The following is a 27,356-nucleotide window of genomic DNA, read 5'->3' on the forward strand; positions in this document are numbered from 1 at the left end:
CTTGGCTTCCCCACTGACTTTGCTTGTTAGAAGGTTGCAAAAGGGGATCGTATGACCCCCCAGGACACTGCAACCGTCATAAATACGAGTCAACTGCCAAGCATCTGCATTTTGAGCACATGACTATGAGGGAAGCTGCAGTGGTTGTGTGAAAAAAAAATGGTCATGTCACTTTTTCAGTGCCGTTATAGCTTTGAATGATCACTAATTGAATTGTTGTAAGTTGAGGGCTACAGTACCGGTATCATACAAAGTTCTCTAAGAACATTTTATATATCCAGACAGCGTTCAAATGTAGTCAACCAAAATCTGTAAATATGCTAGAATTAAACTCTGGTTAAATTTTCCTGCCCTTGAATTAAATTATCGTAAATTCTTGCTCAGATTACTTGGCTCATCCTGAAGACAAAGAAGGAGGCCGTTTCAAAATTAGCACTAGTCTTTGTGGCTAAAGAAAAGGCAAGACCTAATCTGGGGCTCAGACCCCCAATAAGATCATCTGGAACCTACAGCATTGTTAACAGAATACTTCTGCGTGCACATAAGTTGGGTAGGAGTTAAATTTGTGTTTTTGGATGATGAGCTGTACCTTCTTCCTTCTTAACCACTTTCTCTTTCTTCACAGATCCCGTTTTGGTGCCTTTCTCTGGGAGTCTTTTCAATGAACTGTTTGCAGTCTTCTTTAAATTAACCTGCAAAAGAGAGAGGAGGTAACCTAAATTCAGTCTATCTCAACTCTGCAAGGAAAACATCATTTTATTTATTTATTTATTTATTAGACTTATATACTGCTTCATAGGGCTTTCAGCCCTCACTAAGCGGTTTACAAATTTTTTTAGCAAATTGAGTCAGCAACTTGCCCCCACAGTCCGGGTCCTCATTTCACCCACCTCGGAAGGATGGAAGGCTGAGTCAACCTTGAGCCAGTGAAATTTGAACCACTGAACTGCAGATCACAGTCAGCTAAAGTGGCCTGCAGTACTGCACCCTAACCACTGCGCCACTTTGGCTCTCTTAATCATAATCTTATCATAAGCACAGGAGAGAGAAAAAAGGCCTGGTTAAAGTCTCATATGCTAGGACCGGTGGTGGATTTCAACATTTTTTAGAACATTTTCTGTAGGTGTGGCCTGCTTTGTGGGAGTGGCATGCCGGCCATGTGAGCTTGCCAGCCATGTGACCGGGTGGGAGTGGCTTGCCGGCCATGTGACCGGGTGGGAGTGGCTTGCCGGCCATGTGACCGGGTGGGAGTGGCTTGCCAGCCATGTGACCGGGCGGGAGTGGCTTGCCAGCCATGTGACTGGGTGCATATGGCCAACTTGTAAAATGTGGTGAAACTCACTTAACAACGCTCTTGCTTAGCAACCAAAATGTTGGCTCGAAAACTCTGGCATTTGAAGCATGCAAGTCTTAAAGCTGTCAAGTTACAAGACCCTTGCACCCCTAACCCTTTAGGAAAAAAAAAACCCAGGGGTGTTCAAACTTGACAGCTTTAAGACTTGTGGACTTCAACTCCCAGAATTCCTCCTCTCGCTCTTCATCTTGATGATGTGCGGACGGGCGGGGGGAGGGAGCTGTAACTGGTTCTAAACGGCACGGTAGATTTGTGGAACCTCTTCTATAGAAGAGCTTAGAACTGGCAGGAACCCACCCCTGGCTAGGATCCATAGGGTAGGATTGGACAACCATTTCTCTGAAATAATATAGGACTGGGATGGCAAACCTATGGCACACATGACAAAGGCCACACACGGAGGCCTCTCTGCAAGCACGTGAGCTGTCACCCAGCTCACTTTCCAGCTGTTTTTTGGGTCTCTGCCGCGCATGCGAAAGATGTGTACATGCGCAGGGAGGGTCACATGTGTAAGCGGTGGGGGGAGCACAGGAAGGTGCCCCCCCACGGACAGTTTTTGGTCTTAGGAAGTTCAGGGAGGCCTTCTAGGCCCAAAACGGGCTGTGGTGGGGTGCGCCTCCCCCCTGCAGTCCATTTTTGGACCCAGGAGGCTCCAAAGAGGCCTGTTAGGCCCAAATCGGGGTTCGGGGGAACCACGCGCATGTGCGGGTCATTTGCACATGTGCAGGGTGCATTGCATTATGGGTGTGGGTGCGCGCATGGGCAATTTTGGCACAGGAGGAGAAAAAGGTTAGCCACCACTGATATAGGGTCTCTCGCTCGAGCAAGGGTTGGAGTAGAAGACCTCCAAGGTCCCTTCCAACTCTGCTATTCTGATATTCTAACTACCATTTCAAAGATGGATTTCAACAGAAACTTCCCTCTCTTTCTGCCAGCCACCAAGCAGAAACATGAATCACGTTATATTTTTCCTTAGGGCAAGAATCGTAGCACCAAAAATAAATACCTCAATGTTTACTGTAAATTTGTTCTTTGAAGTGCATGACAGCAACAACTAGGTAAACTACTAAAACAAAGACATTAACATCATTACCCAAACTAGGTAACATCAGTCTGACGATGTTACCTAGTTTGGGTAATGAAAAATCTAGAACACCTGTAAGAAAACAACCAAGCTCAGAGAGCACCTCATGTCATCCCCTGAGCTGCAAATATTCTCCTTTGTTGAGATTAATATCAGGAATCCGGCTGGTGATTGACAGAAGTCAGAGGTTTACCCAGCCTTCATCTTGGCAGATTGTCCAAGTATGTGGAAACCTGGGTGGTTCAGAAGACATATTACAATCTGACCAGAGGTGGGTTCCTACCAGTTTGCACCTATTCGGTAGAACCGGTTCGTCAAATCTACCGAACCGGTTAGAAGAGGTTCCACCAGTGGACCCGGAAAGCAGGCCACACCTACAGAAGAGCTTCCGAAATTTTTTTTGAAAGCCACCACTGGTCCTTGGATAGGATTATTCTACACTATCATGCTCATATTTATAAATCTCAGTGCCTCTGTGAAAGGTAAGGATGACTACTGCGTTTGTGGTGCAACCAGAACATTGTGTGTGTTGAAGTTGTTTTAACGCAAACCAAAGATGCCTTTTAAAAAACAAGTTTACATCCTATTCTTATGAATGCCAGTGCTGTGTGTGAGGTAATTTAAGGTGGTTCTGACAAGGGTCGTCGGGATCTTCATATCAGGTCACATGGGGGGCAAGCCACTCCCATCCGGTCACATGGGCAGCAAGCCACTCCCATCCGGTCACATGGGTGGCAAGCCACTCCCATCCAGTCACATGGGTGGCAAGCCACTCCCACAAAGGAGGCCACACCCACAGAGTAGGTTCAAACAATTTTTGAAACCCACCACTGAAGCTGACACAATAATTTTGCTATTACATGAATAGCTTGTAACAAATAACAAGTTATTTGGTCTTTAGGATAATTTGCTTTAATAACTTTATTTTTCCTTAGGGCAAGAATCGTAGCACCAAAAATAAATACCTCAATGTGTGGTGTTTCTCCCAGCTGCAAGCTATTGAAGTTGGCTGCATAGTCACCGTTCAGATTCATCAAGTCTTCATGGCTTCCCCTCTCAGTGATGCAACCTTCCTTCATGAAAATCATCTCATCGCAATCCACAAGATACTGATAAAAAGAAGAGGGACACTCATGGTGAGGTGGAGAGATCATTAGACTATTTTTTTTTAAATGCATAAATAAAAGAAAACAAAAAAGGCCCTCTCAAGAGGCCGGTAAGTCTTTTTCTGCTGTCAGTTTTCTATGTTTCTATTCAATTGTTCATTCATTCAGGATGGCCACCCAATTCATCATGCAAGTCTCTAAGCCATGAGATTTCCTCTTCCTAAATCCCCTCCATTTTCACTTTCCTTTATACTAGTCACTATCGCAACTGTGCAAGGCAGATGGGTTTAATAACACATCTGATTATGTGCAGAAGCAATGTTTACATCAATTTATCTTGGGGCAGCTTTCTGTCTCTTTAGCAGAGAATCTCAGGCCTGTTAAATAAGCCATTAGATTCTTCTAAACATGGAAGCACCCACTCCTGTAACCTCTCTTCACATGGGAAAATTACCCGTATTTTTTGGAGTATAAGACATGCCGGAGTATAGGACGCACCAAGATTTTGAAGAGGCAAATTAAAAAAAAAGAAGTTTTTGCACTCTACAGACCTCCCAAAAACGGGCCCCTTTTTGTCAAAAAAAAAGAAAAAAGGCATGCATAGCCTTTAGGAGGCTTCCAGAGTGTTCCTGGGGCAAAAACGAGGAAAAAATGGCCCGATTTTTGCCTTCCCCAGCCCCCAGGAGCACTCTGGAAGCCTCCTAAAGGCTCTGCACAACTATTTTTGCAAAGGAGGCAGGGTTTTGGGAGGACAAAAATGCTGTATTCAGCGTATAAGACGCACCCCGATTTTCACCTCTTTTTTGAGGGAAAAGGGTGCGTCTTATACTCTGAAAAATTCGGTAATTTCACCCCATAATAATTTGGATATAAACAGTCCATACAGGTAGACCTCAACGTACAACCACAATTGAGCCCAGAATTTCCACTAAGCAAGGCAGTCATTAAGTGAGTATAGCCTCATTTTGCAACCTTTCTTGCCACAGTTGTTAAGTGAATCACTGCAGCTGTTAAGTGAATCACTGAGGATTAAGCAAATCTAGCCAAGCCAAGCATTCAATTTTTGATCACATGACCATGAGGATGCTGTAACAGTTCTAAGTATGAAAACCGATCGTAACTCACTTTTTATCAGTGTCGTAACTTCAAATGGTCACTAAATAAATGACTGTAAGTCAAGGACTACCTGCGCGAACTGAAAATGCAGGATATACACTTTTATATATCAGTTAACAAATTGCTGGCTTTTCCTTCTCACTCTTGGCTGCTGTTGACTCTCAAATACACAGGCTAAAATCCTCTGTATTTTTACTTCTTCTGTGAGGCTGTAACCCAATTAGAATAGAATAGAATAGAATATACTTTATTTGTATGCCGCCCTTTTCCCTGAGGGGACTCAGGGTGGCTCACAATTCAGGGGGAGGGAAGGACAAGACAAGTACACACATGAAGACAATACATCGTTAAAAAGCAGAACAGTCATACTATTCAGGTGGGGTTGAAGTCTTTAGCCCCAGGCCTGTCGGGACAGCCAGGTTTTAAGTGCTATGCGGAAGGTCTGGAGGGTGGTGAGGGTACGAATCTCCATGGGGAGTTCGTTCCATAGGGTCGGAGCAGCCACAGAGAAGACTCTCCTCCGAGTAGTTGCCAGTCGACATTGACCGGCTGATGGAATTTGGAGGAGGCCTAATCTATGGGATCTTATTGGCCTAGTGGAAGTAATTGGCAGTAGGCGGTCTCTCAAGTACAGAGATCCAATACCATGAAGGGCTTTGTAGGTGACAAGTAGCACCTTGAAGCGCACCCGGAGATCAACAGGCAGCCAGTGCAGCTCACGGAGGATAGGTGTTACGTGGGTGAAATGAGGTGCACCCACGATCGCTCGCGGGTTGATTAAATTAAGACCTACTCTGAACAGCAGAAGTTACATTTATTCAGCCCATGAAATCCTGAGCAGAACAGAGCAAGGTAACACTCTCAGCATACCTGGAGCTGATGTGTGATGAAAAGAACCGTTTTGGACTTCAGGTGCTTTCGGATGGCACTGTTGAAGATGTGGTTTCCAACATGGGCATCTAAGGCACTCAAAGGGTCATCGAGGATGAAGATGCTCTTGTCGCTGTACAGCGCGCGGGCAATGCTGATCCGTTGGCGCTGCCCCCCACTCAAGTTTGCGCCCCGGTCACCAATCTAAATAAAACATGCCTTGTTCAAATATTTGTTTGGTCATCAGTTAAGACCTTCTTCATTCCTTATTTATCAATCCTGTCATTTGTCCAAAACTCAAAGCAGGATTCCAATAATTAGCAGAATTCAAATAGTCGTAACTTACTGGAAACCATTTACTGAATTTTATAGCAAAGATTCAAAGCCAAAGATTCTACAGGCTCAAACTATCTAGTACTGTAACCTATTATTTACTTAAAGAATGCGAGAGAGACAAATATATTTGAAAACAACAGAAACATAAAATATAATTGACAGAAACAGCAGATGCCTATTTAAAAAACAGCAACGATAATCACTTGATGGGCATCCAACTCATTTCAATGCAGTTACATAATTTTACAATTCAACTGAAATGAGAAGCAGGAAGTGCACCCACGGCAACATTCAAAAGTATTTGATCAATTATTAGAAAGTCTCTTCAACTACCTTCTGACCCTAAGAAATTAGCAAATGAAATGAAAACCATCCTTCTAAAAAAGCAGACAGGAATAAAATAAGGATTTCAAATACATTTAAAGCAGGGATGTTTTTTTATTACCTAAAAACCTCCAAAGATGGAGCTGACCCTTGCTTCTCTGGGAGAAAATTGTACAATTTGGGTGCTGCCATTCAAAAAATGCTTTATAATATTTCCATCAATTGAGTTTAACTTGAAACAACAAACAGAACCTGCTCTTTCCAGAAAATAATCTTTCCTTAGCAATAAATACCTTACCAAACTCACCCCTCACTTAAGGTAATCTACCTTTTTTTATCAAGAGAAACATAATTTATTTACAAATTTTATTTACAAATTTGGAAACTAGCCATCTTTCTCCCACAGCAGTTGACAAAGCACTTAATTTTGAGATTCCTCTCCTCAAAGTGTAACAAGGACATGACCTAATTATTATTTTGTGAAATAACTGTAAGAGAAAGAGTGGCGGAACCTGTGGGTGGCGTTAAAAGAGGGATCAGCCTAGAATCCCTACATAGCCACAAATGAATTAAGTCTAACTTTCCTTGAATTCCCATGACTCTTATTTGCTAAACAAATAATTCCCTCACCACTGTCAAACTATTCACTAAGGCTGCATTATTATTACTATTAGTCTTCTCATCGTCCCTATCACCCATCTCCTCCCACTTATGACTGCAGGACTGTAACTTTGTGGCTTGTATCCTTACAATTGATATTGATATTGACTGTTTCCTGAGTGCTTATTTGTATCATTAAGTGTTTGTACCTTATGATTCTTGACGAATGTGTCTTGTCTTTTTATGTGCACTGAGCGCACATATGCACCAAAGACAAATTACTTGTTGTCCAATCACTCTTGGCCAATAAAGAATTCTATTCCATTCTATTTGACTCCAAGCAGGTGCTGAGCATTAGTTGAGAAGATTTCAGTACACAGGCATGACTAGCTATAAATTAATTTAATTAGACCTTCACATGTGGACCTGGTCTTTCCTGCCCCACATTAACCCACAAAACCATTAACGACATGGTTGGTAAACAGGTCTCATATTTTAGAGTCTGATTACATATTGAGTAGTTAAGGTGTCACGAAGTTAACAAGCAAGGCTGTTTATCAACTCCTAAGGATGTCACACATTTTCCCTCTACAGAAGGGTCTCCTAGAATTGGGGGGCTGATGTGTTCAAGCAAGGTTCTTACCTCGGTCAGATCCCCGTTTGGCAGGATAGCCAGATCAGGTCGGAGACAGCAATCATTCAACACCATATTGTACCTAAATATATACATATATATGTATAGATGGACATACGTATTTTTAAAAAGCCGTGAATAGTTAATTGGGACTAAATTAATTGGGACTAAGTCTGCCCCAATAGCATTTTCCCAGGGTCTGTTTAAAGAGTGAAAGACAATGTTTAGAAAATCTAAGCCAGACACAGGTCTGTCCTATTGGGAGATTTAGAAATTTATCTGGTTTTGTCAGGTTGAATTGTGACTGTTAGGCCAATTAACTAATTGCTTTGAAATAGATACGTGACTGCGAGTCCCTTGGACTGCAAGGCCATCCAACCGGTCAGTCCTGGAGGAGATCAACCCTGACTGCTCTTTAGGAGGCCAGATCCTGAAGAGGAAACTCAAAGACTTTGGCCACCTAATGAGAAGAAAGGAAGGACTCACTGCAGAAGAGCCTCATGCTGGGAAAGACTGAGGGCAAAAGACGAAGGGGAAGGCAGAGAATAGAGTCCCTGAAGCAGTAGGCATGAGCTTAAATGGACTCCAGAGGATGGTAGAGGACAAGATGGCCTGGAGGAACGTTAACCGTGGGGTCGCAATGGGCCGGACATGACTTTGCAACTAATAACAATATACGTGACTGGTGAGCACAATGGGAAATAAAGAAGGTTATTGGCTCAAAACTGACTTGTAACATCAGTTGCATTTTCAATGATGGAATATCAGGCTGGCTCTTACATAATGCTGTATTATAATTTTGTATAACATTTATTTCACCTCCACCCTCTTTCAGTGGCCGGGGAGGAAAATTCCTGCCAAGTTTATGGGGGGTTTTTTTGTGTGCATTTGTGTGTTCAAGTTAGTGTCGTTTCCTGCAAACTCCCTGGGCAGCTCTCTGCGGTTTCTCTTGGCAAACCTTTTTCAAGCAGTTTGCCCACGCCTTCTTTCTAGGCTGAGGAAGAGAGACTGGCTGAAGGTCACTCAAAACAAGCCTGGAAGCTCCCAATCTCATGGTTTCTAGCCAGTTGTCTTAACTTTTACACCAAACTCTTTCTCATTGGATTCTAATTTAGTGTTTACTCTTTTTTTTTTTACTTATTAGGGGCTTATATTAAACGTGGCACAATTCTGCAAGGTAGGCTGGGCTGAGAGAGGATGACTGACTCATAGTCAGGAGTTTCTGTGGTTCAGTGTCCACATCACCCTCAGTTTCCTTGCTCCCAATCCAATACCTTCAACTCTACACTATATTATATCTCACTGATTTATCAGTGATTCCTACCAAGTTCTTAGCTGTGCCCAAAAAATAATGTTTGAAAAGCACTCTCCGTTTTGTGAAGAGGTTGGCTAAAGCCACAACTCCCGTGATGCAGTGAAATTATAAGCCAGGGATTAGGGAAAATCGGGGGTTTAAAGACTTCCTCCCAGCTGGGAAGAATGGAAGATAAGCGGCTCCAGTGCTCAGTTCAAGCTCACCAACTCTCATGGGCAGTGCTCATCTCTGTTTCTTAGGACAGTGTTGTCCGAAGACACTTCCACGGGCATATGGCCAGCATAATTATATGCCAAGATGCAGGGAACATTGTTATCTTCCCACTGAAGTGGTACCTACTTATCTATTTGCATTTGCATGCTTTCAAATTGCTTGGTGGGCAGAACCTGGGGCAAGGAACAGGCGCTCACCCCATCCTGGAGGCTCGGGGCTCGAACCCAGGCTGTTCGCTTTTCCAGCAGATAGTTTCAGCGTTTTTAACCACCGAGCTATCATACCCCTAAGTCTCATGTATTTAATACTAAATCATAGCTTTGTGTTACAAAGGGCCTGGACCAATGTTTTATTTCAGCGCAACCAAGATATCCACCGTAAGGGAAGTGCAGTCCGGAAATCACAGTCTTGTTATCAGATGTAAACTATCCAGCCGGAACAGCTGCAAGGCCAGTTCAGGACCAGCCTCCACCCATCAGCCTTTCCCCACCTCTCTGCATTGCGAGAGAAAGTGCATGGAACTCCAGCAGACCAACCTTTCTTCTTCAAACTCCTTCCCAAAAAGGATGTTGTCTCTAAGCGTGGCATTGAGAATCCAGGCCTGCTGGGCCACGTAAGCAAAGTTCCCATCCACAGCAATGCTGCCTTCCAATAACGTCATCTGAAAACAATGACAACAGGCCCATCAAAGATACCCACTCCAAGTCGCATCGATAAAGGAGAATATTTGTAGCTCAGGGTTGAAATGAGGGCTCCTTGGTGCTCTCCGAGCTAGGTTGTCTTCTTGTGGGTGTTTCATTACCAAATTAAGTAATGAAAGGCTAGAAACGTCCTCAAGGAAACAACCAAGCTAGGAGAGCACCAAGGACCCTTTAAAGTCTTATAAATGTCCGCCCCTCCCTCTCAGATCTTCTTTCCCTCTTCCACCTCCCACTTCTGGAGACAGGTCAAACGATCACATCCCAAAAGACATTCTTGCAAAAGCGTCAACTTTATAGCCCTTCCTTTTTTCCCCAAAATACTTTTTATAAAAACACACACAGGCACACAATAATACAATAATACAATACAAAACAATAGCAGAGTTGGAAGGGACCTTGGAGGTTTTTAAAAATAGGTTTTTAAAAGACCAGTGGTATCTCACCTGTCCCAAAATGGCTGAAATGAGGGAGGTTTTCCCACTCCCCACGCTGCCACATATCCCAACAAGTTTCCCCTAGATTGGATCAGCAAAAGGGGAAGAAAAATTAGTGCATGGCGAAGCACGCAAGAAAGTAATGCTATTTACCACCCAATTATTTAATAAACATTAAATGAAATCCAATTACTATACGTAATATTAATGGATGAATACATTATTTCCTGCAGTCCTGAGCATAACATTTGGGGGGGGGGGGGGTTGCTCGGATGACCAGCAGCCAACGCCTCCTTGAAAGGAAAACTGTACTAAATGGATAGCCAAATCCTGTGGAGATTTCCCAGTCCTCCTGCCCTCAAGGAGGCCGATTGCCACTGAAAGGAATCAATTTGAACTTTCCCTTTCTCAAACTGGTGACCTGCGTTGTTTGAAGTCAAGCAGAACAGACGTCTTTGCATAAATAAATAGATGAAAATGCAGCTGCCAAATATTATCAGAACTAATCTCAGATAAAACTGTTGCTCCAGCATATCCCCGCTGTGTGCCCAACTCTTCGGAGGATAAATAGTTCATTGTGCTGAAAATAATTTCGCAACACAAAGGGCAAACTTGTCCTTAGATAGCCTAGGGTTATCGGTATCTGCCAGTCTTTCCTTCAGCTGGCAAATAGCTGGTTAGTTGAGGCCATAGTACAAGTAGTTCTCTACTTATGACCACAGTCGACCCTGAAATTATTGTTGCTGAGCAAGAGAGTTGACAAGGGAGTTTTGCCCGATTTTTTTTTTTACCTTTCTTGTCCCAGATCTTCAGCGAATCCCTGCAATTAAGTTAGGAACATGGTCGTTAAGTGAATCTGGCTCCCACTGACTTTGCTTGCCAGAAGGTCACAAAATGGGATCATGTGACCCCCCCCCCAACCTAAATATGAGCCGGTTGTCACACATCTGAATTCTGATCACGTGACTGTGGAAATGCTGCAACGGTTGTAAGTCTGGAAAATAGTTATGTCTTTTTTTTTCCAGGGCTGTTGTAACTTGGAACGCAGTCATTAAATGAATAGAAGTGTATTGTGCAATGCCCACCATTACTTCCGGAGGCATCAACAATCCATTCAACGGCTAAGAATAAGCATAGTGTATCCTGTGTTTAGGCAGTAAACTAACCGAAGTCCTTGACTTAAAAGCGGTTCATTTAGTGACCATTCAAAGTTACAGCAACACTGAAAAAAGTGGCTTATGACCATTCTTCACACTTACGGCCATTGCAGCCACCCCGCGATCACATGATCAACATAAGGATGCTTGGCAACTATAGCAATAGCAATAGCAATAGCAATAGCAAGTTAGACTTATATACCGCTTCATAGGGCTTTCAGCCCTCTCTAAGCGGTTTACAGAGCCAGCATATCGCCCCCACAGTCTGGGTCCTCATTTTACCCACCTCGGAAGGATGGAAGGCTGAGTCAACCTTTGAGCCGGTGAGATTTGAACCGCTGAACTGCAGATAGCAGTCAGCTGAAGTGGCCTGCAGTACTGCACCCTATTCACTGCGCCACCTCGGCTCTTTTTTAACTCATATTTATGACGGTTGTTGTGTCTCAGGGTCATGGGATCACCTTTTGTGACCTCCTGAGTCAAACCGAGTCAATGGGAAGGATTCACTTAACGACCATGTTACTAACAACTGCAGCGATTCACTTAACGACCGTGACAAGAAAGACCACAAATTGGGGCAAAGTTCACTCAACAAATGTTTTTCTTCGCCACAAACATTTTGGGCTCAATCGTGGTCGTATGTCGAAGACTACCGGTACGTAATAGTTGTCTGTGGCTGCAAATGGCCAAGGAAAGAAAGGAGTCAGTGGGGGCATTCCACCCTCAGCAAGAAGCCCAAGTGAACATCATGTGCCAATGCACTGCAATGCGTATCAAATGACTCTTGATAGCCGTCAACAGGGCGCTAAAAATAAAACAGGAACCACAGCAACAAAAATAAAGAGTGGGAGGAGAGATGGGGAGAGAGAGAGAGATCGGGAGAGAGATGGGGAGAGATGGAGATAGAGAGAGAGAGGGAGAGAGAGAGAGAGAGATGGGGAGAGAGAGAGATGGGGAGAGAGAGAGAGATGGAGAGAGAGAGAGAGATAGGGAGAGAGAGAGAGATGGAGAGAGGAGGGAAATACTTCCTCACCTTCTCAATTTCCAGGTCAATGTTGTAAAGGACCTTCTGCAGCCGGACATTCGCAAGCTGGACGCGCTGGTTCTCCTCCTCGGGGCTCGGGGGGTCATCGCTGTCCACCAGAAGATGGCCCTTCTGCTCAGGGAACATGGTCTGCCCTCCCTCGTGTTGCTGCAGCTTCCTCTTGTCTTTCGTGCCCGTGGCCGTCTTGCCTTTTTTCATTTTAGGGGTCATCTTGGGTGAGCTCTGGACACTAGCATGGGAGGATTCCCAGGCTAAGGTGGCATTTGTCATCTGTATGGCTGCGTGAGGACTGGCTGGTTTTTTCTTTACCATATGAACCTCTTCCATTAGAAACAAACTCTGATAGGAGTTGTGAGAGAGGTGCAAAGATGAGACACCTGGTCAAGACTGAGGGGGGGACAAGTCTACGGCACACTCACGCAGCAAAACACATCAGGCTATACAGTGCGAGGAAGCTGAAGAGCAAAAGGTAGCTCATTAGTGAAAACTAACGCCAGATCCTTCAGAAGGATCTGGTTGACCCACGAATGCAGTGGTCCTCAGACAGAGAGACGGAGGATTCATTTGGCAGGCGAGAAATTTTGTTCGCCAGAAACGCCACCAGCTTAAACGGGCGAGAGTACTGCTCAACCCAGGCTCAAAAAAAATGCACAATTCTCTGCTGTACAAAAGGCAGGCGCTTTTGGAATCTGACGGTGTGTTATCACTGATGACCAAAACAGCATCGTTAAAAGCCAGAGCCTCTGTGTCCCGTTTTCCACTGCATCCGTCTTTCAAAAACATTCTGCAGTATTCAACACTTCGTTCAACAGTTTACACAGAAAAATCAAAACACAGTTTGAGTTAGTTAAACGAGTATTTCCAAAGAGACTTATTTCTTTAATGACTTCCATCCTCCCGGAATAATTATGGGACTGGCACTGAAATGATAAGCAAACTATATAAGCCTCTGTCTTAAGAGATAACATTGCTGGTTTTCTCTGAAGGATTCCTCTTTCCCTACCTTCTTTTAACTAAGATTTAGCATCCTGCATATTTCAAAATGATAGTGTTGTTGTGGCCAAGAATAATAAAATTATTCCACTGGCCTAAAGGTTTGCTTGCTTGATGGAATTCCTGGGTATTCAAATGACAGAACCTAAAAGCAATTTACAGTTCAAAGCATATATACAATGCCTTCATGCAATCTCAGGTAGATACTTCTGCTGATAACATAGTTCTATGGTGAAAAAAAGTTGGACATTAGCTAGTTTAAGCACAGTAAGAGAGGAACCGCAAACATTCAGAAACCGAGAGAGAGAGAGAGAGAGAGAAAATGAAAATTGAAGAACGCATCTCAGTTGGGCTGTTCTCAGTATGTTCCATGTTATGTTTTGAAATGCACTTCAAAAGTAACTGTGACAAGAATCAAGTCCAACAGCCAGACTAGCTTTCCATCTGAATAAACTGCGCATGCTAAAATCTTCACCAACTCACAAGCAAATATAGAAAACTTTAAATATATATATATATATATGAAAATCACTGCCAAGCAATTTGACCCTGTAAGCTATCATAAGGCATGCTGTGGGTTGCATTCTATGAGATTCTGCATGCGTGTGCATCATGCTTTGTTATCATGCTTTAAATTTATTTAGATACTGCAATCCTATTCTTTGACTTGGTAGTTAACTGAGTGCAATTGATTACCAACGTTAGGGGTGTTAGTATTATACAGCAAAATGGCAAACTTTGGCAAACTTTCACCAAGTAAAATTTCAGGATGTTTAGCTCATGCTCCTTGTGGTGAGAATACAGCGATGAAAGTAGCAAGAGACTTAATATGTATTTTAAAATATGCAAAGGGGCTCAACTTAGTAGTAAAATACGGCAAGGCAAGGATGACTTACTTTAAATCTATCAGCCGCAACAGAAGCTTCGGACAAGGACTTCACAGAAAACGGGGTGACTTTCAAAGCAAAAGTCATGGAATTGAATACAGTCACCACTGTAAAAGCCTGAAACACAGATGGAAATAAGCATTTTTGACTGCAGCAGCAATAAGAAGCCCCGTGTAAATCCAAGAATTTATAGTTAATGGGCAACAGCAACAGTATTCTTTCAGGTTGAAATTACCTGGGCTGCTGTGAGATCATAGCCGAGGATCATATGAACAGAGAAAGTTAGCACACTAGCTATTACAACAACAATGGGTGCCACTCCCACAGTGATGCTCTGGAAGTATCCTGCACGCTCCAGAATTTTGCGTTCTTCCTCTCTGATTTCTGGGACGAGGAGACAAAGTGATTAGCAGAAGATTAAGTTAATTACCAAGTTAACTGTGGTTTTGTCATCTGCAGGGGACCATATTTACAGCGGACTAAAAGGAAAATGCATAAGGGAGCAAGATTTATATATTTTAAAAGATTGGCCCTTTTTGGCTGCAAAAATGCAAGCTCAGTTTTATCCTATGCAAATGTAATAACAGTAGGAAAGCCAAAGAAATCTTGATGAAGATTCTCAGTCATCCATGTAGAATTGCCTGAAAGTTGAGTTATGGCAACTGGATTTATTTTGTTGTTGGTTTGTGATGCCCATCCAAGAAGCAAAATTTCTCAAACCAACAAGAAAATACTGGCAGTCCTTCGCTTACAACAGTTCATTTAGTGTCCGTTCAAAGTTGCAACTGAAAAAAATGACTTATAACTATTTTTCAGTGTTTCACAGTTTTTCATGACCTTTGCAGAATCCCCATAGTCATGTGTTCTGACACCCCCCCTCCGTACGCGGAGGCACTCCAATACAAAGATTACTGCTAGACAATTTATTCACAGTAAATTAACACACTGACAAGACTTTGGCAGCAATCCAGACTTCCAAGATAAGAAATACCCACAAGAGCTTTTCCAGTGTTGGTATATAAGTTGAATCCTGCAAACAGCCTCCTCCCAAAGTCTCTCCTTATATACTCTCTTGGGAGGAGCCTAATTACAACCACCTGGGTCCAATTATCTTCTGTATCTGCATTCTCAGCATTTATTTGCCCGCCTCTGCCTGGCGTCTGGGACCAACTCCCTTATCTCCTCCCCACTGCTCCAAGGCCTGACGTCATGGGCACACTCCCTTTGGCTTTCACCGCTGCTCCATGCCTCAGGCGCCTCCTGGTGGCCAACCAGCCTCTCTGGTCCCTGCTCGGAGTCGGAACCCTGTCCACGGTCCTCCACATCTTCCAGAGCCAACTCATAGGGCCCCTCACTATCGGAGTCTGTTTGCAGCTCCAACGGCTCCTGCTGGACCACAACAGTCATGTGATTTAAAAAAGGAGGCAACGGGCTCATATTATGATGCAGAATCCATGGGTTACGTGATCACATTTTGTAACAAGCAACGTGAAAGGGGAAGCCAGATTCACTGCAGTGATTCACTTAATGGTGGCAAGAAAGGTAATAAAACAGGGCAAAAACCAATAGCTATCATGCCTAGCCACAAAAACCTTGGGCTCAATTGTGGTCATAAGTCAAGGGCTACTTGTAAGTGCAGTTGCCATGACTCAACTTTTAGACAATTCTACCATAAGAAAGGCTGAGCGTCAAAGAATGGAGGCCTTTGAACTCTGGTGCTGGAGAGAAGACTCCTGCAAATTCCTTGGGCTGCAATGCAATTAAACCGGTCAATCCTAGAGGAGATCAACCCTGACTACTCTTTAAAAGGTCAAATCCTGAAGATGCAACTCAAATACTTTGGCCACCTAATGAGAAGAAAGAAAGACTCACTGGCGAAGAGCCTGATGCTGGGAAAGATGGAGGGCAAGAAAAGAAAGGGACGGCAGAGAATGAGGTGGCTGGATGGAGTCACTGAAGCAATCAGCGTGAGCAGAAATGGACTCCAGAGGATGGTAGAGGATAGGAAGGCCTGGAGGAACGTTGTCCATGAGGTCGCGATGGGTCGGACACGACTTCGCAACTAACAACAATAACCTGAATGACCGAGACTCTTCATAGACATATTGCCACTCTGGGGAAGAAACCATGAAGTTGGTGAAAGAACATTCCTAATAATTTTAGTGGTTGGCCCATGCCAACAATTCTATGCCTACTCAGATTCCCCTAACCAACTTATTGAGACTGAAGAAGCTGCTTGGATGGCCAGCAAAATATCCCAAACCAGCCAGAAAATAAGTCCAGTTGCCATGACTCAACTTTCAGATAAACAATTCTCCCTTGTGCATATCCAGTATTTGCAGCAGCATCAACATTTATATGTCATTTCACCGTTTAAAGAGGAATCAAAAGAAAGACTCGTGAATGAGACAGTAAAGAATTTTTTTTTTTAAAAAAAGCTCACTTTGAACAGTCTGCGAGAAGGCTTTCACCCAAGCATACATTTTGATGAATTTAATATAGTTAAGCACTTCATTCATTTTCTGGACCCGCTCATCAGTTATAGCCACACATTTTCTTCTGAAATAAGCTGTAAACCGGGATGCAAACATCTGGAATCGAAAGAAAGATAATATCAGCGTAACAGAAGGTGCCGACTCCTTCAGCAGCCAACACAATGGAGGTCAAAAGCATCATCTATCCAATGAATTAGCTAATCGCTTAGAACACTGTTTCTCATCCACATTCTCAACCACAACCATTTTTGTATGGACTTCAGTTCCCAGAATTCCTCAGCCAGCATCCTGGTTAGGGAAGTTTGAAATATTCACAATGTATTGGCCCCTGTTTCAATACTCATCAGAGTTGCAATCCAACAGTGATTTAGCTCCCCCCTCCCCATTTTTTTTTTATTTTAGTACAAATAATCCATCTTCCATTAAACAGTGTGTCATCTCGGTACAAATGTTTGTGCAATAAAAGTTAAAATTTACAATCATATTCATTATTTAATCTACTCTTATCTTAATACCAACACATTAAATATCTAATACTTTACATCCTCTTTTTAGTTCGCTTAACTTAACATTGTAATATTTTCTTTAACATATTCTCCTCTGTAGGAATCTTTTCACTTTTCCAGTTTTGTGCAAATACAATTCTAGCTGAGGTTATTACATGAATAATGAAATAAATATTTTCTTTACTATAGGTTTCTGGTAAAATCCCCTACAGCAGTGTTTCTCAACCTTGGCGACTTTAAGTCCTGTGGACTTCAACTCCCAGAATTCCCCAGCCAGCTACAGTTATGCTGGCTGGGGGATTCTGGGAGTTGAAGTCCATAGGACTTAAAGTCGCCAAGCTTGAGAAACACTGCTCTACAGGAATATTCCAGGTTTCAAGTCAATATGTTGCATCATATTTTCCAACCACTTGCATTATTATTATTTTTTGCAAATTTTTATTTACAAATTATTATTTTTTTACAAATTTTGCAAATTGTGATTTGGCCTTTAAGCAGAGTGTTTTCTACTCACCATTGCAGGATAGAAGAGGATGAAAACAGCTGAACCTAGGAAGCCTGTTGGCCCAAGAATGACAACGATGTAAACCATGCCAAGAATGGCAATGATAGGACCTCCAGCCAACAAGCTACCCACAGCTGCAGCTTCGAACATTCTCTGGCCGTCATTGGAGCACATATTTATGAGCTGAAATATACACAGTGCAAATGAGAAATGATCAAGGACACAGGACAGAAAACAACCACAGATTTGCTGTCACCTTTGTTGTTTTGACTGAAGAGATACAGGAAAGAAAAGCAGTGTAGAGGTAGTCCTCAACTTACAATCACAACTGAGCCCAACATTTCTGTTGAAAAGCGAGACAGTCGGTAAGTGAATTTTGCCCCATTTTACAACCTTTCTTGCCATGAATCACTGCAGCTGTTAAGAGACGCAGTTGTTAAGTGGCTTCCCTCTTGACTTTGCTTGCCAGAAGTTTGCAAAAGGTGATCACATGACCCCAGGACACTGTAACCCGACATAAATAGGAGCCAGTTGCCAACTGTCCAAATTTTGGCCATGAGGATGTTGCAATGGTCGTAACTGTGAAAAATGGCCATAAGCTACTTTTTTTCAGTGTCGTAACTTTGAACAGTCACTAAACGAACCGTTGTAGGTCAAAGACTACCTGCATGCCCTTTTATTTGTCTATGCCCCCCTTGGGAGATAATATGCAATGGAAAGGCAGGGTGTCAATTTAACCATTGATAAAATGAGACCCACTGTCAGGAGCATTCATTGGGTTTAAAGCACAGAGGTCTCTATTATTGCTACTTTTAACTGAAGAATCAAGTCAACTAATGACCAAAACTAAATTGGCACTAGATAAGGGTCAATGGGATTCACAGGGGGCTGAATGTAAGTCTTTGGTGGCAACGCAATGACTCTAAACTGATGACACCTTTAACCCCGCCTTCCAGTTCAGTCTGTCCTTCTCCTACAACCCACCACCATTTCAACTTACCTCACCCAAAGATTTCTCCTTGATATTTTTCAGTCTGAGTATTTTCTTGAAAACCATTGTAAGGATAGCTCCACGCAGTCTGACCCCAGTGCGATAGTTTAAAGCCCACGTTAATGCCAAAGACCAGGAACGCACTACTTCGGTTATTAAGAGGCCCAAAACTAACAACAGGCTGTATTGTAGGCTGGGTTCCATTTTCTGAGTGTATTCGAGAAGATGTTTCACCATAAACGCCTACAGGAAGAAAGGCAATACTGCATGAACATCCTAGCGTGTCAGAGGCACCATTCAATTTTTTTTTTTAATGTTAAGTTAGAAAAAAGGAGCTATTTGATTTTCAGGTTGGAATTTTTATCATTAATCGGAAGACTTCCGAGAGATAGGAACTGCAGGCATTAACAGCCTGCTGAATCTCCAAAAGGGAATCAAATTTAATCAGGCAATGCGCAATAATTTGAAATCTCCCAATTCTTCACACTGCCCCATTGCTGCTCCTTCACACATTCTCTAACTTAACATAAAATCTTAAGAGAGTTAGCTGAAACAATTCATCGTCGCTGTCAATCTTACGATAACGTGTACTTTACGCGAAAACTGAGCATATTACAAACGTAACACCTTTTTTTTATTATTCTTTCTTTCAAACGTGCTTATTTGAGAAAAAGGAACAATTGTACCTACAGTTGAACTGGGGAAGAGTGTGAGAAGGACATTTTGCAAAATATTCCTGAAAATTAAACATCAGCAGTTTAAAAGTAAAGAAAAGGACAAGCAGAAAAAGAAAGAAAAAAATCAAATTAGGCGATACCAATTTAAAAAAAAAAAAAAAACCCACCAGCCCTCAACCCTCATCCTTCCCCCCTCAGCCTCCCTCCTTTTAAAGACAAAAACAATTTTACCTCAGGAATCACAATTTCAAACCACCACCTGCAAAAAGAGAAAAAGAATATCCCAAGCAGCAAACCCTCCATTCACCTGCATTGGCCAAAAGGACAATGTGGTCCATTACGACTCAGATTCATGAGCAATATTAAGTACTAATAAATGGGAAGCAGGAAACTTTTTATTTGGAAAAAAAAAAGAAACCAGTAGCATCTTATGAAAAGTGAGTAAGTAGCATGTCACAAACACTGTACAAAAGAAAAGAAAGATAACGGTGGAAGAACGTACAATCGGCATGCACAACAAAAGAATTACACAAGGCCTGAATCCAAACTCGAGCTTCCAACACAAAATCGAGCTCACATTTTGCAAAGAGACACAAAAAAAAAATCAAATATTACAAGAAAAAGCAGGACCAGTGTTTGTTCACAAAGTCCAGGGAGGAGGGAAACATTGGTGGATATTGATCTCCCATCATGGCCAGGTTGTGTTTCCTCCTTTTTTGGTTTAACACGGCTTTGCTAGATGGAAGACTTTTTTCCAGCTGGGCATTTCCAACAATAAAGACATCTACACATTCTGGAGGCTTCAAGGTTCTTTAATCAAAGGCAAGAGGTACCGTTGCCCACCACAAAAATGCGAAAGGATGGAGGTGCTTGGGGTGGATTTCCGGAGTCTGTAGGAAGTCCCCACGGCTACAACTGGCTTTGCAAATCAATGTTCTGGACAACAACGGGTTGTCAACGCTTCTTAAACAAGGAGCAGAGGCTCAGGATCAAGTTAAAAAGTGAAGGCAAGGACACAAATAAGTCCCAAGGTGGCTGATTCTGAATTTCCAACTGAGAACTTATTCGGTAGGATTCCTCCCCCGAGTTTTTACATGCACATGTCAACAGCCGGACATCCGTCACGGGCCCAAAGAGGTCCAAAAAAGCAAGCCAAAATAAAATAAAATAAAAAGGACCTCAAGCAAATCTCTGATCACAGTACAGGAGCGCAGATTCCAAGGTCACACCATGCCAGCTTGTTCCTCCATTGCTTGACTTTACTTTCTCTCCATCCGAGACACAACTGGCTATTTTTGTATGGTTGATGCTATTTAGCAACAAGATTTGTCGGCTTCTGGTCCAGGATCCAATCCATCAACTGAAATCAAGTCACTGGCAGCGTGAATAACCTTTCAGTGCTCTACTTTCATAACCTATGACCCCCCACATGCTGACAAGGGCCGCCAACGTCTTCTCACAAACCCCACTTGATACAGGAAGAAATAGGGATAATATTTGCAACATCAACAGCAACTCTCTTCTACCATAATAACTAGAAAGCAAGAGATTTCCAGGGAAGAACAACAAGGTGGCTTAAGAGATTTTTGTTTTGTTATAGATGTAAAGAAAGTAGCAGCAGAAAGATTAAAAGGGGGGGAAAAACAATATATGCAATCTTAAAAAAAAAAGCATTCAGTCACCCCAAGCTAGCAGAAGCGTAGGAAATTATCCCTGAAAACTATTCCTGGAATTATTCATGAAAACTATTAATGGTAAGTAGCTTCCCTAAGCTAGCCTGGCTGTTTGTAAACATTCCCACAAATAAACATCACCTTACCTTCCATCTTGGCGTATGGGATTCTGCCCAGCTTGACTGTCTCATTCTGATCGCAGAATACAGCCATCCTGGAAATTCTAAAGAAGAGCTTCTGTCATTGGCTCCACTACAGAGAGGAAAAACTCTCCCCGATTCACATCCAGCCTTTCAGAGCCGAAAACGAGCTGCGGCTGGAATGAACTTGGAAGAGTGGGAGGCTTACCTTAAGTGGCTCTCCCCACCAGTGCCCCCCCTCCCTTCCCCCCCACTTCCACAATGCCCTCTGCAAAATAGACCTTGGAGCATCCTTCACTCAATGCTTTTCAACGATAAATTCAATGTCCCATGGAAGCCAAGGCAAGGTTTGAAAAAGGTTGTCCTGCTTGACCTGTTCAGCAAAAGTACGGGGGTGTCTCTCCATTTTATTTTATTTTTTAAAAAAAACAAATTTCATGCCGATTCTGAGGGCTGCTAAAAAAAAAAACACTAAGCTGTCTTGGTAGGTTGTGGGGCAAACCAGATAGCAGACAAGAAATTCCTGAAGCTACTTTAATTTTTAAAAAAAAAGGGGGGGGGGGACAGACTGTTTTGTGAGTCTGGATACACAAGGAGGTTATGAACAAGGAGGACTTTGGGTTTTAGGCATTATTAACACCAAGAATTTCAATAACCTCACTAGAACTCCAGGTTTTTGCACCTCCAGGTGTGAATGGTAGTTTGCAAAAAACAAAAGAAAAACCCTGAAAAATGCATTTTTATTTATGAATGCAAAGATTTCAAATTTCTTCTTTGATCCATTCCACATGGATTAAAAGCAAAGCAAACCAACCCATGGAAATTCCTGCAATCAAGTGCCAAAGGGTAAGGATAACAATTCCCTTTGTACTCCGAATAAGGGAGTTAATTTGAGGGGGGGGGGGGTTCATTCAAGTTATATAAATTTCTGGACAATGGAGGATGCATACAAATAATTGCACGTATCCCAATTCAGGGGCAGGCTGCCTGCTACTTCTTCCTTCTTGTCCTGCATTTCAGATGGGCTGAAACTGTGCAAAACAAAGATGACAATTCAGCTCTCTGCTAGGCCTTAAGAGCCTCCACTGGGCTCTGTAGTGAAACAATGACAGAAGCTCTTCTTGGAGGAACCGGTTCTGTTAAAACCTCATTCTTATTAAAATAGCATAATCCAGTGAAACGGCTCGTGAGAGCTTTCATTCCCATTACAACAACAGTAACAGAGACTGAGAAAGACAATTTACTTCCTTCTTAATAAGAAATGCAAGCAAAACTTTTCAGAGTTTAAGGATGGGATAGGATTGGGTGGTGGTTTTTTTTTTTTTTTAAAGAGACAGAAGACAAAACTGTTTCAACATTAACCTCAGCTGTACTTACCCAGAGCACTGAACCTTCCCCGTTTATCAGCAAACTGAAATGTGTACTACAAAGCAATAACACTGCTCCTACTCCTCAAGGGAAATTTGTAGAGAATAGATTTAGTCAAGATGTCAAAGAGTAAATTTGGCACAGCAGGTGCAACAAACAGGCGAAAAGAAAACGCTGTGAATATGAAGACCCTACGTTACACGCTCTTCCTCGTCAACCAACATTTGCTAGAAGCAAAATCTAATCATGCCACAGGTACCTGCCCCACTGTGTTTTTCACACGTCGAACAATGCTAGCTCTATAAACTATTACAAACCCTGGTTCCTAAGGACCTTAAAAAGCAATGTGTCACCACCATTCAGTTCCACTTCCTCGAAAGAGAGCGCCAAGCAAAATAACATGACTTTTATTCATAGGTAACTGTAGATTTAGCCCAGGAAATCCTTTGCCCTCCCCTCTCCAGCTATAGCCACTGAAGACAAGCAATGAAACTTTAGGCCACATAAAAAGCAAGGAAAAGAGAGAAAGGGGCGGAAGGAAGGAAGGAAGGAAGGAAGGAAGGAAGGAAGGAAGGAAGGAAGGAAGGAAGGAAGGAAGGAAGGAAGGAAGGAAGGAAAAAGAAAAGAGAAGCAAGGGAAAGAGAAGAATGGGAGGGAGGAATGGAGGGAGGAAGGAAAGGAAGGAAGGAAGGAAGGAAGGAAGGAAGGAAGGAAGGAAGGAAAAAAAGAAAAGAGAAGCAAGGGAAAGAGAAGAATGGGAGGGAGGAATGGAGGGAGGGAGGGAGGGAGGGAGGAAGGAAGGAAGGAAGGAAGGAAGGAAGGAAGGAAGGAAGGAAGGAAAGGAGGAAAGTCTTGAAAGTCTGAGGATTCCTGCAGCTGGAAGACCTATTTCTTCTCTGCAAGCTGCAAAGGCATGGTTCTAACTAATCACAACATCTAGCAGATTCTCTGCAATGTAACCTGAACACATTAGCGCTGGCTGCAGGAGAAAGGCCAGTCTGGATGCAAGATAAAGGATGGATTGTACTTACTGGTCCACTGAAGCCAGCAAGTTGTGTGACCATTAAACACGCAATGGAAATGATGAGCCTAGTGCGACAGAAGTTCCACACGACTCTACAAAGGGAGGCATCGTCTGGCCCACAGTCATGTACCTCTTGGTGCCAAAGTCTTTCCAATCTGGAAGAAGATGAAACCACATATAGTGCAAGATCCAAGCAATCTTTCTCTCTACCTAGAAGCCAGGAAATATGCATTTCCCTTGTTTTTTTTTAAAAAAATCAAATATTATTTGTTTAAAAAGGGGGTTACCTTTTTCTAAGTATAAGGTGTTTTAATAATATTAATATATGTACGTGGGCTTTATAATTCAAAAGAATCAGTGCCTTTTACTAAAAACAATTGGGTTTATGGAATCTCTATAATTACCTCTCTCTAATTACCTCCAATAGACCGATCAGATCCCACAGATTAGGCCTCCTCCGAATTCCATCCGCCGGCCAATGCCGACTGGCGACTACCCGGAGGAGGGCCTTCTCTGTGGCTGCTCCGACCCTCTGGAACGAGCTCCCCGTGGAGATTCGAACCCTCACCACCCTCCAGGCCTTCCGCAAAGCCCTTTAAACCTGGCTGTTCCGACAGGCCTGGGGCTAAAGAGCTTTTTGCCCCCCTTCTCGAATGGTATGGTTGTTGTGTGTTTTTGAAATTTTGTATTGTTATGTTCGTCTTTTTATCCCCCTGTCTGTACCCCCTTCCCTGACTGAATTGTGAGCCGCCCTGAGTCCCCTTCGGGGAAGAGGGTGGCATATAAATGTAATAAATCCAATCCAATCCAATCTATGTACATCATAGAGGCTGGCTCAGGAATTCTGGGAGTTGAAGTCCACAAGTCATAAGAGGCCCATGGTTCCCCCACCTCTGATGTAAATGCAGAACCCGTTTTCTTACTGCCCGGACATGATTGTTTGATCTCAACCTCATGAGTATAATATCCACAGCATGCCGGCTAGCTTTACTTCAATCCAGCAGCTGTGGGCATTTATTTTTTTCTTACTGCTTTGTAAGGATCGGGTAAAAGCAGAATAAGCAGAAGGAAGCAATGCTAAAAAGAAGCCAAGGCAAATACAGACTTCTAGATAGATCACCTTTTCCCAATGCTGATCATTAGACAGATCAAAAATGGAAATGTTCTCTGTGCAATTAAAGAGTAAAATGATGATACAGTTGTGGTTGATTGATTGGAGAGGGCGGGCTCCTGTGTGAGGCAATTTGTGCTGTGATTGGTTGCTGGGGGTGTGAGGGGGAGTTTCCCTTTTTTCCCGCCTTTTTCTTCTGTGTGCTCTATGTGCTGTTCGTGATTTACCTCATGATGGCTTGCCTGACTATCTTACAATACAATAGCAGAGTTGGAAGGGACCTTGGAGGTCTTCTAGTCCAACCCCCTGCCTAGGCAGGAAACCCTATACCGTTTCAGACAAATGGCTATCCAACATCTTCTTAAAGACTTCCAGTGTTGGGGCATTCACAACTTCTGTTCCACTGAGTAATTGTTCTAACTGTCGGAAAATTTCTCATCAGTTCTAAGTTGCTTGAGTCTCTCCTTCATTAGTTTCCACCCATTGCTTCTTGTCCTGTCCTCAGGTGCTTTGGAGAATAGAATCTTGTCTGCTGTAAATAATCGTAGTTAAATATATTTATTTATATGAAACTATGAGTTTGTGTCAATGTCTCTGACTTCATTTGGACTCTTGCTGCGCAATTTCCCTGACCATTAACCTTGACCAAGGCTAGCCAAGGACGACCTGGATACGTCCGCTGATGTGCAAGAAACCTTTGACAAACCCCTTAATGCAACACAAACTGTTGTGTTAAGATATTTAAATTTAGTAACTGAAGCAGTGGGATTGGGACACAGTAAAAAAAAAAAACACCAATTGCTTCTGTTTGTCTCCTTGCTTTAGTTATGAGAATAAAAATAATCTATGCTGGATGTTGTCCTGTGGTCTTTAGCAGAACTGCATCCAGTTTTGGTCGCCACGATGGAGAAAAGATGTGGAGACTCTGGAAAAAGTGCAGAGAAGAGCAAGAAAGAGGATTAGGGGACTAGAGGCTAAAACATATGAAGTATGGTTGCAGGAACTGGGTATGTCTAGTTTGATAAAAGAAGGACTAGAGGAGACATGATAGCAGTCTTCCAATATCTCAGGGGTTGCCACAAAGAAGAGGGAGTCAAGCTATTCTCCAAGGCACCTGAAGGTAGAACAAGAAGCAATGGGTGGAAACTAATCAAGGAGAGAAGCAACTTAGAACTGAGGAGAAATTTCCTGACATAGAACAATTAATCATTGGAACAACTTGCCTCTAGAAGTTGTGAATGCCCCAACACTGGAAATCTTTAAGAAGATGTTGAATAACCATTTGTCTGGTGTAGGGTTTCCTACCTAAGCAGGGGGTTGGACTAGAAGACCTTCAAGGTCCCTTCCAACTCTGTTATTCTAATCTAGAACCCAGAAACGGAATATAAATGCCTCATTCGTTCTACCTTATTTTTACTACCTAACAGTATTCTAATTTTTTTGCTTGTTTTGTTTGTTAAGGCAGGGGATTGAGAGTTCATCCCGGGCCTTTTCCGATCAAGAGAGATCATGGGATGACTGGAAAATGAAGCTTTAAATATAGGAAAATGGGTGGAAGAAAAATCAAACGAGAGCTGATTTGGAACCGTTGTGTTGCCATCTGCATTTCAACCCTAAGGCTGAACTGTTGAGCCTAAGATTTCAAACTTACCTTTAAAGCTTAACTATTAATCGGATTATGAATGCTAACATGCCGAAGGACTAAACAAACCAAGGATTACAGTGTTTATCTAGGAAGACCAGTTATTTAAGAGACTATTGTAGCATGTTAATTTCCAACTTTACTTTCAATTACACAACGACAGGTAGTCCTTATGACCACCATTGAGCCTGGCAGTTACGACCGTGAAGGTTGTAAAGCAGGTCACTCGTGTGACTGACTTGGTTTTATGATCTTTTCTTGCAGCAACAGCAAACCCATTGTCTTGTTTGCCCGACTGTCCAGTTTGCTGTCTATATTGATGTAAAATAGATTTATCTATATACAACTACAAGTTCATGTCAGCGTCTCTGACTTCATTTGGACACCTGCTGCGCAATTTCCCTGACAAGGAAGTTGGCAGGGTAGTCCTCAACTTATAACCACAATTGAGCCACAAATGTCTGTTGCTAAGCAAGACAAGCGTTAAGTGAACTTTGCCCCATTTTGCAACCTTACTTGCCACAGTTGTTAAGTGAATCCCTGCAATTGATAAGTTAGTGACACGGTTGTTAAGTGAATCTGGCTTCCCCATTGACTTTGCTTGTCAGAAGGCTGCAAAAAGGGATCGCATGACCCCAGGACACTGCAACCGTCATAAATATGAATCAGTTGCCAAGCGTCTGAGTTTTGATCACATGACCATGGGGATGCTGCCACGGTCATAAGTGTGAAAAAAACGGTCATGTTACTTTTTTCAATGTCATGGTGACTTCGGCCATTAAATGAATGGTTGTAAATTGAGGACTACCTGTAAGGGAGTATGGAGGAGGGAGAGCAGAGAAGGGAAGGGAGGTAGATTGCAACAGAGAAACACAAGCCTCATTTTAAGAGCAGAACCAGTTTTAGCTTTAAATACTGTATTTTTCGGAGTATAAGACGCACCAAGGTTTTGAAGAGGCAATATTTTTTAAAAAGTAGGTAGGTAGATAAAGGGATAGAGAGGGAGAGAAAGAGAGAGAAATACAGTAGGTAGGTAGGGAGAGAAAGAGAGTAGG

General features: G+C 42.7%; 1 protein-coding gene across 6 annotated transcripts in view; it reads right to left on the reverse strand.

The window, feature by feature from the left end:
* Positions 1–27,356, reverse strand: part of ABCC5 (ATP binding cassette subfamily C member 5) — a 65,609-nt gene that overhangs the window by 19,712 nt on the left and 18,541 nt on the right. For 2 of the 6 annotated variants that reach the window (XM_087725089.1, XM_087725088.1), the window contains exons 5-17: positions 23,556–23,703; positions 18,676–18,909; positions 17,685–17,858; positions 16,613–16,760; positions 14,405–14,553; positions 14,179–14,286; positions 12,278–12,628; positions 10,097–10,168; positions 9,489–9,613; positions 7,434–7,506; positions 5,531–5,734; positions 3,404–3,547; positions 590–692 (exon numbers count right to left, since the gene is read on the reverse strand). In XM_087725089.1, the coding sequence (XP_087581215.1) occupies positions 590–692; positions 3,404–3,547; positions 5,531–5,734; positions 7,434–7,506; positions 9,489–9,613; positions 10,097–10,168; positions 12,278–12,628; positions 14,179–14,286; positions 14,405–14,553; positions 16,613–16,760; positions 17,685–17,858; positions 18,676–18,909; positions 23,556–23,703 (2,033 nt within the window). Of the gene's footprint in view, positions 1–589; positions 693–3,403; positions 3,548–5,530; positions 5,735–7,433; positions 7,507–9,488; positions 9,614–10,096; positions 10,169–12,277; positions 12,629–14,178; positions 14,287–14,404; positions 14,554–16,612; positions 16,761–17,684; positions 17,859–18,675; positions 23,087–23,555; positions 23,704–27,356 lie in introns of those variants that run through there. The other 4 variants (XM_087725091.1, XM_087725090.1, XM_087725092.1 and 1 more) reach the window with 4 other exon arrangements.

Source organism: Thamnophis sirtalis, unplaced genomic scaffold (genome assembly GCF_051295495.1).
Source record: "Thamnophis sirtalis isolate CommonGarterSnake01/CBP01778 unplaced genomic scaffold, rThaSir2_p1.2 scaffold_11, whole genome shotgun sequence".
Lineage (NCBI taxonomy): Eukaryota > Metazoa > Chordata > Lepidosauria > Squamata > Natricidae > Thamnophis > Thamnophis sirtalis.